Source organism: Acyrthosiphon pisum, chromosome X (genome assembly GCF_005508785.2).
Source record: "Acyrthosiphon pisum isolate AL4f chromosome X, pea_aphid_22Mar2018_4r6ur, whole genome shotgun sequence".
Lineage (NCBI taxonomy): Eukaryota > Metazoa > Arthropoda > Insecta > Hemiptera > Aphididae > Acyrthosiphon > Acyrthosiphon pisum.
The window spans coordinates 3269607-3280957 of NC_042493.1; the positions used below are offsets into that span (position 1 = coordinate 3269607).

Here is an 11351-nt window from a genome sequence, read left to right on the forward strand (position 1 = left end):
AAAAAGCCAATGGGGGATCTGACCCCCCTGTCAACCCCCTAGTATACGCCACTGTATAAAATATATACATATATTATATATATACAATATAATATGTAAATCATATTATATATTACATATATATATATATATATGTAATAGCCACTTCGTAAAATCGATCTTTTCATGAAAAGATGACCATTTCATGAGATGGAAACGAATATTTTATACTTCGTGAAATTCGATAATATTTCACAAAATGGTCTCTTTTTCATGAAATGATCACTTCAATTTAACATTGTGTAATTTATTTCACAATCTGGTCGTTCACTTTGTGTACTGAAATACAATATCTATCTACAACACATATATGAGAAAAAGGGCAATAATAAAATAACGCAATTGTAACGAAACATAACGAACCAACTAATGTACAATTTATGACAAAAACAAGGGGCTAGGAAATTTACAAAATCAATCATATGTATTTACGATTCCGAAAGTTTTAGATAATAAATAAAAATCAACAATATTATTTATAAGATCTCAGGAATTAATACTTATACCTTTTGTCCATGAATACCATTAAGGCATTAACAATGTACCCATTGTACCTACTACTTATTAGTCGTACAGCAGATTTTGTAATTATTTTTAAAACAAGTTACGTTATTTGTAATTCTCAATTTTAACCCAGGTTGTGAAATAAATTACATGATGTTAAATTAGAGTGACCACTTCATGAAAAAGTGACCATTTTGTGAAATATTTTTGAATTTCACGAAGTTTAAAATATCCGTTTCCATTTCATGAAATGGTCATCTTTTCATGAAGAAGCTACGACATAGGTATATATTATATCTATAAGTAATATGAAAGCTTATAACCCTATTATTACTTTTCTACGTGTCCCCAAGTAGGTAGGTATGTTTTTCAAGTTTAATCAATTAATTAAAACCTTAATCGCAATGTAGGTACATATAAATCTGTTACGTGAGTTATTGGTAAAAGTTGGTAATTAATTAAGTTTTTTTATACAAGCGTCTAAATGTTTAAGTGGTGTTGTACGTTTAATTAATGTGCGATTGCACAAAATGCAGTATAAAGATGATTTTTTTTGAGAATCACATTTTAGATATAGATGTTTGGAGGTCATGTGAGCCCATAATGCAAATATAAGATTAGTTTAATTCTCGTATCTAAAAAATACAAATATATCTATTATTAATAAGAATTAGTTGAAATGTATTAGTGTTTTATACCTTCAGGCAATAATTACACTTAAAGAAGTCAATAGTATTAGGTCCTATAGCATTAAATACTTTCAACAAATGTGTTCTTTTGGTCAATTCATGGACTACTGTTGTTGTATATTTCGATGTTACGCAAAGTTTCAAATAATTAAAAATGGATAACTGTTGAGTACAAGTCGTATCTCCTGGGTTAGAAACAATATCCACATGTTTATGTATAGACTCAAGCAACGAGGAATGCATTTTAACTTCATGTGTTAATACGCAGTGTTATGCGTGACTCTGGACTTAGGAGAAACGTATCTTAAATTGGACATTGAAACATTGGTAATGAAATATTATTTAGAATAATCTTCCAACAGCCATCTATGTGTTTTCATAGTTTACATAAATCAGATCTGAAAAAAAAAGTGGGTAAGTGGATGTCGCTCTGCTGTACGGTAGGTTACAAGTGAGTTAATATAGGTGTAATGGATTGTATTAAATTTGAATTCAATGATATAATATCATTGTATAAGAAAAACGATTCTGAGCGGAAACGGTTCGTCAGTCTGAATATTTTATATTTTAGATTTTGAGTGGAACGATGAATGTATTGATTTTACAATGATGTGTGCTTTTTTATTTATTTTTTATTTTTGTGTCTGTCATCACGGTTTAGGGCAATAAAAGTGTAAACTGCTTTGATTTTCTTCAACAGTATCTTGTTCGATAGGAAAGTGAATCTAGTTGGTGCATTCGGGAGGTCAAACTTTAAAATTCCCAATAGTTTTCAAAAATGCCGAGAAAAACCACATAAAAATTTAAAAAAACGGAAATTTTTACGCAAAATCGGTTTTCCACAAAATCGATTTTGGTTTTTGGTGTAACTCTAAAACAAATGAACTTATATACATGCAATTTTCACTGGTTGTTTATATTTGCAATTTGTATACACGATAAAATTTTCAAAATATTTTGATTTGTTTTGAACTGTTTAGGAACATTTTTTTTTTCCAATTGTATTAGTCTTTTTTTCTATGAATATCGATAAAACTTTATTTTATTTTTTGAAAATTATTTTGAGTTGAGAACTTATAAAAATTTATCTTTTTAAATCTAAGATTTGAAAATGTAATACAAGATTCCTCATAAATTTAGACACCTTTATCAAAAAAAAAATATCTACAAAGAAATCAAATTACATTTATATGAGTGTTTGAAATTCATATTTTAACAATATTGGATATTCGCTCGACTTCTCATGTAGTGGTTTTATTATTTAATTGTTATTCAAAAACGAATAACTGTAAGTACATGAAAATTTTACTGAATATTTATATTTTCATTTTCTATACACCATACATTTTTTTTTAAATATTTTGACTTTTTTTGAGCTGTTTACGGACATTGTCAGTTTTCAATTTTTTTTAGTTTTTTTTTTTCTATAAATATCAATAAAATTTTATTTGTTGGGTAAAAAAGCGTGAACATTTAATGCAAGGCTCCTGATATATTTTTACAACAGAAGTTGTTTTTTTTTAATAAGCATTTTAAGTTCAAATTTTGATAAAATGTATCAAATTTAAAATTATATAGGTTATTATTTTCTAGTTAAAAATTTATAAAATGTTCAACTTTTATAGCTAATGATTGAAAATGTAAAACAAGGTTTCACGTAAATAGGTAAATACATAAATTACTTTATTGACAATAATATCATCAAATATACTTAGTAATATCATAGGCTGGCTAACCGTTTTCGCTCAGAATCGTTTTTCTTATACAATGATATTATATCATTGAATCCAATTTTAACACCATCCATTACAGTGATCCACTTGTAACCTTCTGTACAGCAGAGCGACACCCACTTGCCCACCTTTTTATTATTTATTATACCCTGTAAGTTGAATTAATATTATAATATTCTTATTTTTTATTCGTTGCTATGGTGATAAGCAAAGCGTTTTAATTAAAATCTCATTTTTAGCTGTTTTTCGTAATTTGTCGATATTTTTTCACGTGGTACCTATTAAATAACTATTGAGACTAAATTACCTCTCTAAAGTACTTGATCCAATCTTGATCCAATTTGCTAAAAGATAAGGTACTATAATCTGTTGAAATCGAAGCACTCCTAGAAGCTTCTGGTAGACATTTTGTATACAAGATAAAAAAAATAAACACCATTGTAAAACTACTAGCTTCCTCGAACCGCTCAGAATCTAAAATATACTTCATAATTACAAAATGTTCAGTTTAATCCTTTAAATCAAAATGTACTTTTTTTCTCTTGGGCCTTGCAATAACACATGCTCTCTTGAGCCTAGGCTTTGTTAATGACGTATCTGACCTTTAAAATACAATATTCTCATTATTAGGGATCGGAAGTTGTAGGAATTGCATATTATCATTCTATAGCAAACCAAACTAGAAACCCGAGCTATACAATGTCGAGTTTAAAAATTTGAAATGCATATTTTGCATATTTCGTAAATTTTGGGGGAAATGCTTATATTTTTTTTTTGGTTTTCATATGCATTATGCATAATATATTATAATACATTTTCTTAAAAAGTTTGATTTTATTCTTTTTTTAAGCTGTGTATTTTAATAATAATTTAAAACCCAATATTATTTAATGTAGTAATTTATTGTTATCGTCGCAGTTCACTATCAATATAACGACAACGATTCTGAGCGGGGACGGTTTGTCAGTCTGGATTTTTTATATTGTTATTATATTTTATTATAGCCTGTAAGTTGAATTAATATTATATTATTATAATTTTTTATTTGTTGCTATGGTGATAAACAAAGTGTTAAAAATTAAATCATATTTTGAGCGGTTTTTCGTAATTTGTCGGTAGTTTTTCCCGTAGCATTAAATAACTATAATTTTTCTAGTGTAGATGTGTAAATGTGTAATGCTTTAGATCGTAGAATCGTACGGCGTACGTGGAGGTAGAACAAATAGAATTCCTACTGTTGGGGAGCATTTGGTAATTTGTAACTATGTATCTACCGATGGAACGAACAAAAAGATTACAGGAGTTCCGCTTATCACTGTCTAGTCGGTTGTCTTTTGTTTTCGTAGTTTTCATGACAAAATATTATTATTTTTTACCGTGTCTGTGTGTCTGGCTAAATAATAAATAGGCGCTTTTCAAACATTCATTTTTAATAATATAAATAATATCTCATCAGATTTGTGACTGTGAAATTAAAAAGTTATGTTTTTTTTGGTACAGTACTTGGCGAGATTGCAGTAGACGTATTATGAATGTATTATACTTAAAACGAGTGTGAAGTTGGGTGACCAAAGCTAGGTGACTAATTTTTTCGTGTGGATAAGAGCCCTTGTATGTTCGGTTGCATTACAGTATTTTCTAGGCGCCCACCTTTTATATTGCCGTTTGTATGATTTACTTCCATTTCTAACCACAAGATAGCGGCAAAAGATTCGTCACGAAATATTTTGTTGTCAGTAAAACCCTCATAGGATTTTAAGTATTATAAAATGGATCCGCAAAATCGGCATAGCACTGCACACAACAGCCAGACAATGCGTAACGTATACCCGCGCTTGGTTTTTAATTTTTTTGGCCATGTTCCAGAAGGAGTCGACGGACTTAACATAGATATTCGGAAAGCCAGGAAAATTCTCTACCCGACGAGATGTATTCCAAGAACCACCGGGCTTATTAAGTAATCGTACTTAGCGCGCGAAAGACCCAGGTGACCAATGAGCGCATGCCGCATAACGTATACCCGCGCAATATTGTAAATAAGTAATAACTTATGAACGTCGTATTAAAATAATAATCAGTAGGACTCTTAGACCTTAGTAAGTGAGCCACAAGTTTTTCATGATATTTGACATATTATGGTCTACTTTCTAGTTGATTGCGCATATTATTTCATAAAAATGTTCGCTTATAACGATCTTTAATGGACCTAGAAAATATGATCGTTATATCCGAATGATAAAACATACTGCACGTGAGATTTAAAACCAATCAAGTACATCGTTGCACACGGGACATCGACATATCGTTATATACTTATATAAGGCATCGTAATTCGTAACACAAAATAATAATTAATATTATAATGTTCGTAATAAACGTATTCTACTATATTTAGATTTTATGCGTTACAAATAGTACATGGTAGTACCGCAGAAACAATGTTATCATTTATCGCTACCACTACCCCCATACTCCGCCGTACGAAATCCGTCGTCGAAACGAAACCTGTACTGGGGGGCGGTTTTGATAGAGTGAGTCATTTGACCCATAACCGATTTATCCATCTCATTTCATTCACTTCATAATTTAGCAATGAGAAAATATTTAAAGCCACCGTAGTCACTGATCTCATCTCACAAACATCATTTATGATATCACAACTCACTTTACCTGGAGAAATTAATAAATAATTTTTCCACCATGAATATATGTAAACTTGATAACGAATAAAAAGGATAATATCTAAAAATAATTTTTATTGTTGTAAAGAATTATTGTATTTTATTTATATCATCATGATAAATAATTATTAATTAATAATATTCTGTCATGTTAAACTTTTGTCACACGATTTCACGGTTATAAAAAATAGTTTTTAGTTGTGATTTATTTTTCATTAACCAGTATAAACAATAAGAATGGCACGTATAAGTGAAAACCAGAAGAATGTCATGGCCGATTTTTTTATTCTCAATCGTAAACTTATTGAAAATAAGTTTAGTGATTCGTTCACATTTGAACACGGTGAAAGGCTGTGGAATGAATTAAGTGAACTTTTAAATGCCAGTGGAAAAGCTCAAAAAGATGTCAAGAAATGGAAAAAAGTAAGTTGTTACAATATGTACAATCTATTAAAATATTAAAAACGTATATTCATTTTCTAGACTTGGGATGACCTTAAGAGGACTATTAAAGACAAGGCTGCTGTAATAAAACGTGATTCCTTGAAGACTGGAAATCAACCAACAAATACAATTCTTTCCCCACTTGAAAGTAAAATCGCTGACATTATTGGGGAAGTATTGATTAGTGGAGATCCAGAAGTACATGAGGTAGGTATCAATCAAACTGAAGTTATTGTGGCTATTAACTCGGTGTCTCCTGATAAAACTCCATCATCGTTTAACTGGAATACAGTTAACGAAAATAATAGTTTTATTGATGCTGATAAAATTGTAAATGAAAATGTTCCTTTAAAACAAAATATTGCACCAAAAAAAAAAGCTTCACGCACATACACTGAAGCTTTTGAAAGTGGACCGGGTTATGAAGAAATTATTAAGCAACAGAAAAATTTAGCTGATGCCACTGTTAATCAAGCTGTGCAAATGAAACACATAGCGTTAGCTTTAGAAGACAGAAATGCAATAGAACGAGAAAGAAATATTATTTTAGAGCAGAAATATTCTAAAAAGTACCAGCAAACCCACAGCTCCTCAAATATAGACTATGTAGATGTCAGTGTGATTGGCATAAACGATTTAGAGTAGTTTTTAAAAAAAAGAAAGATACTAAAAAGTAGTTTTTCCATGTCTTTTTTAAATTAAATGTTTTATTCCAATGTACTAAAAAATTGTTTATGTCTGTATGAATGTGACACATAAATTAATTATGCATATGGGCATTAATCTTGTTATATTAATTTATTATTTGTGGCAGCATACAAATATGTACTGTGAAAAGATCCTGAGATTTAATTATTTTTTGTTTTCATTTTTGTTTTTATTATAATATTTTTAATTTATTTTAATGTAAATTAAGTCTATACAATTGTAACTTTTGATTATTATGAATACCAAATATGGTTTTTGTTAGTATTTACTACTTACTATACTAGCTGTTACCTATATTTGTATAAGACTGATAATAGGTGAAAAACAGCAAATCTCATGTGATATAAAAATAATTTTATAAAGAATACATTTATTTAAAGTTAAAATATGTGTACCATTGTTTATTAATGTGTAAAATACTGATTCAGTAGTTCTTGACGCGTCTGTCGTCCAGCATTTAACAACTCTTCAACTTCTTGTCCATGATTTTCTTCATATTCGTCTTCTTCTTCATTGTCATATTCAGGCAGTCCAATATTATTATGTATAGCCACATTATGTAAAACAGCACACGTTATAATTATCTTGGAAGCTCTTGTAGGTTTATAATGTAATGTACGATCCTTCAATAGGCATCTCCAACGTTGTTTCAAAACCCCTATGCACCTTTCAACTGTACAGCGTGCACGTTTGTGAGTTTTATTGAACCGGTGTTCAGGTGAATAAATTTGATGATTTCCCAAAATTGGAGTTATGCACCATGGTTCCAAAGGATAACCACTGTCACCTATAAAAAAATGTGATTAACATTTTTTTAATATAGATACTATACTACTATGATAATTTTGAACTTACCAATGAGAAATGTGTTGTTAGCATTAGTTACTAACAAATGGGAACGAATAGTAGAGTTCTTCCATACATATGCATCATGACTACGGCCTGGAAACTTTGCATTAATTGATAAAATTGTTAAATCAGCATCTGTTACCTGTGAACGCATTTGCTTACAATGTTGTATTAGCAATTCTCTAGATTTGGGTACATATTAGTTTGGATACTTAAGTTACTTACTATTTGACAATTAATTGAATGATACTATTTTCTATTAATATATAAATGTTCTTGATATAATTCATCAATTTCATTAGGTGGAGTAATAGCTATTTGTGTGCCATCTACTGCTCCAATTGTATGTGGTATATTAAATTTTTCTAAAAACCTTATGAAATAAAATAGTAATGAATTCTGAATATTAATTATATAATATACAGTCTTGGGTAGTATTCCGAATACTGTATTCAAAATACTTAGATGTATTCTGGTTACTTTTGAAACTATTCTGAATACTTTATTCGGAATACTTTTATAGTATGAAAATTAAATTGTTTGATTTGCATGTTATTCCCTAATCCCTTGCATTTGATTTAAAACAAAAATACAAAATTTATATTTTATGAGTTGGAAATTTGGAATCAATATTCAATAATATCTATTAATATTTAATATCATACAATATCAAAAAAATAACTGGTATTGTTTCATATGTTTACTGTCTACAAAATATAGAGCTTTATCATTTTTTAAACAATCGTATTTCGGAATGTTTGAACGACAAAATATCTCAGAATCTGAATTATCAGAGAGTGATGATGATACAAATAATTTTTTCAATTGGTCCAAAAACAAATCAAAATTAACTCTTCTTTTAGAACAGGAATTATCCAATATTTTAACCAAAAATCCGACCAAAAATGTAGATTCCTAGATTGAAACACCAACATTTCGAAAAGTGTTTATAAAGTTCAATACACCACTGCCAAGCAGTGCTGCTATAGAACGTGTTTTTAGCATTGTTTGCAGTGCTGTGTTGACTAAAAAAAGGGGGAAAATGAATGATAAAAACTTTGAGAACATATAAATAGTAAAATGTAACAAACATATGTAATGTGTAATTATTGTAATGAGTAATGTTTTATTTAAATAAATACTTTTTACATTCCTAATTTAGTGTTGTTTTTAAATTTGCTCTTGTCTCTCTTAATAAAAGCTGATATATATTGGTAAAAACTAAAAACTAATCGAGTATCTTGGATTCTAAATTGATTATAATATTTATTCAATTATAGATTATCACAGTGACATAATAAGCATACACAATATTATGTTTTAACATTAACTATAATTTCCAAAAAGCAAGTATTTTACCCAAGACTGATAATATAATAATCAATTTATGTGATTGATGCATCATGAAAAATATTTTTGACATTGAAGAACTAATTGAAATATTTAAAACAATAGAAAATTCTTCAAATCAACTATAACAAGGAATATATATTTGTTTTATTCTTTGTAATATAAATCTACTTCAACTTGATTTTTATTTTACATACTTAATAAATGAATTTTTATTATTTTTTATCATACTTATTTATTTAAATTTATAATGTATATTAAACAATAAAAGAATATTTATACCCTTTCAAAAGCTAAGCTTGTGCCAAAAGGGTGAGATCTAAGTACAATTTTTAACAATAATAACAATGTACTATATAAAGTATAGAAAATAAGAATATCATTTGTAAGACAGGTAGGTATATGATTAATATTTAATTTTTAAACAAATTTAACTTAACTGTGGTATTATACACATTATAGCTATTTAAATTAGTGTTAATGTTGTTCCTACTTCCTAGTATTATATCTAGAATCAGATTTACATAATATATGTTTACATTTATATATAAGTAGTAGAATATTTTTGAAATATAAATTACACTGTGGGTACTTCAAATTTATAATATAATAGATTAATTGGGTAAACCCTTGTCTTCTCAAAGATTAATCTCAATTGATTATTTAAAGTAGAAATCAGAAGAGCCAAATGTATTTCATAAGTACCACGACATAGGTGAAGATTGGTTGAGCTATAGCAAAATAGATAGTTCTAATTAAATTGACATCTACAATGTATTTTAATGTTTTGAATTTATAATGAGCTTCCTTCCTTTTATAAATTTGGTATCACTAATGAGGAATGGGTCTTCAGCATCTCTTAGAAATTAAGTATACAAAAATTATTAGTTAATTTAAATTTAAATGACTGAATGGAAGTTAGGAAATACGAGATGAATATAGAATTATAATTTACAGAAAGTATAGGATAGTAGGGATAGGCGCAAATAGCGTTTGGGATTTGAGGGGGCTAAGGACATTTTTGGGGGGCTTAGCCCCTAAATCTCCACCCCTATTTGCGCCTGTGATAGTAGGTAGGTATATACCCATAGACCTTACACAGCCTATGTATTTACCTCATTTGTTGTCTATATTGTATTCTTCTCTGTCTTGGATTAGGAATTCCAAAAAGTAAAGCCATTCTAAAAAGTAGGTAGTAAGTACGTTTACCTTGTGAACCTATTTAAAACTTAAATATTCACAGTCAAATTATGCGTTTATTATAAAGTTTCCATTTTACTCGGGTGCCTTTTAATAAGTGAGATGATTGAGAATAATTAAAATTATTTTGGTACATTTCATTGATATCACCATTTATATTCATTTCACCCATGATTATCATTCCATATCACGTTTTTAAAACACCCTTTTACTCTCGGCATTCATTTCATCTCACTCACCACTATCATTTTTCCACAACACCTAAGTCACGCGGTTTCACGTCATGTCATCTCATTAAATCGCTCTCACTCTTTCAAAACCGCCCCCCCAGGCATGTACACAAGTGAAATGCTTCTCACGAACCCGCATCTATAATTTTGTACATTGGTGCATTATAGTTTTCTTGAACTCGCCCATGGCTTAAATAATATACTACAATAATGTATGTATTACCATGCACTCGCCGATGAGTTGTTTACTGGTATGATTCGTACAAAAAATGAATGGATATATTATTATTATTATTTTGAAATTTGGTCATGATTTTTTTAAATATTCAGGGCCGGCGCTAGAAATATTGGCACCCTCGGCGAAACCATATATTAACGCCCTTAACCCCCCTACCCAATTGATAATAATAATTAAAATATAATATTATGATATAGGTTGCCACCCGAATCGTACGACGAAAATAATATGATATTATAATATTTATAGATGCTGCGAAAACGTGTTAAAGTGTTTTCATAATAAGAAATGTGCGAATGTGCGATTCACCACGTTATATCGTCATATCGACCGTTGCGCCATATATTAATTATTATACAGGTGTTGCACGATAAATGTGTCAAACTTCTAGAGGTGTTTCTACCCCTCAAATGGAACAAAAAAAGTCCTAATGACCATTACCTTAAAAAATAATAGTTGTTAGATAAATGTTGAATTTTTATAAAATTTCGACATTTGTGTAATTTGTGTTATTCTTGAAGTACCTACGGTTTAGCAGATACGAACATTATTATGAATCAAACTTGCGTTTAACCAAAAAAACACAAACATGTAAATTATCACCCTTATTATTGACAGTTCGATTATGGTCATATGGACTTTTTTTGTTCCATTTGAGGTGTAGAATGTAGAAACACCTCTAAGAG

The 11351-nt window shown here is 29.1% G+C and overlaps 1 protein-coding gene across 1 annotated transcript; it reads right to left on the reverse strand.

The window, feature by feature from the left end:
* Positions 1–7202: 7202 nt before the first annotated feature.
* LOC103310708 (putative nuclease HARBI1) lies at positions 7203–10177 on the reverse strand. The gene is made up of 4 exons (XM_029492036.1): positions 10113–10177; positions 9280–9316; positions 7654–7789; positions 7203–7585 (listed from the first exon to the last, which is right to left on the reverse strand). Exons 1-4 carry the CDS (start codon positions 10175–10177, stop codon positions 7203–7205), a joined length of 621 nt encoding a protein of 206 aa, XP_029347896.1.
* Positions 10178–11351: the final 1174 nt, after the last annotated feature.

Bases quoted from the DNA above. Each gene is read 5' to 3' on its own strand.
- LOC103310708 (XM_029492036.1), bottom strand. From the start codon at position 10,177: ATGGCTTTACTTTTTGGAATTCCTAATCCAAGACAGAGAAGAATACAA. The intron at 9,317-10,112 runs GTAAATACATAG...AATTGTACTTAG, and splicing joins CAATATAGACAACAAATGAG to ATCTCACCCTTTTGGCACAA. The intron at 7,586-7,653 runs GTAAGTTCAAAA...ATTTTTTTATAG, and splicing joins TAACAACACATTTCTCATTG to GTGACAGTGGTTATCCTTTG.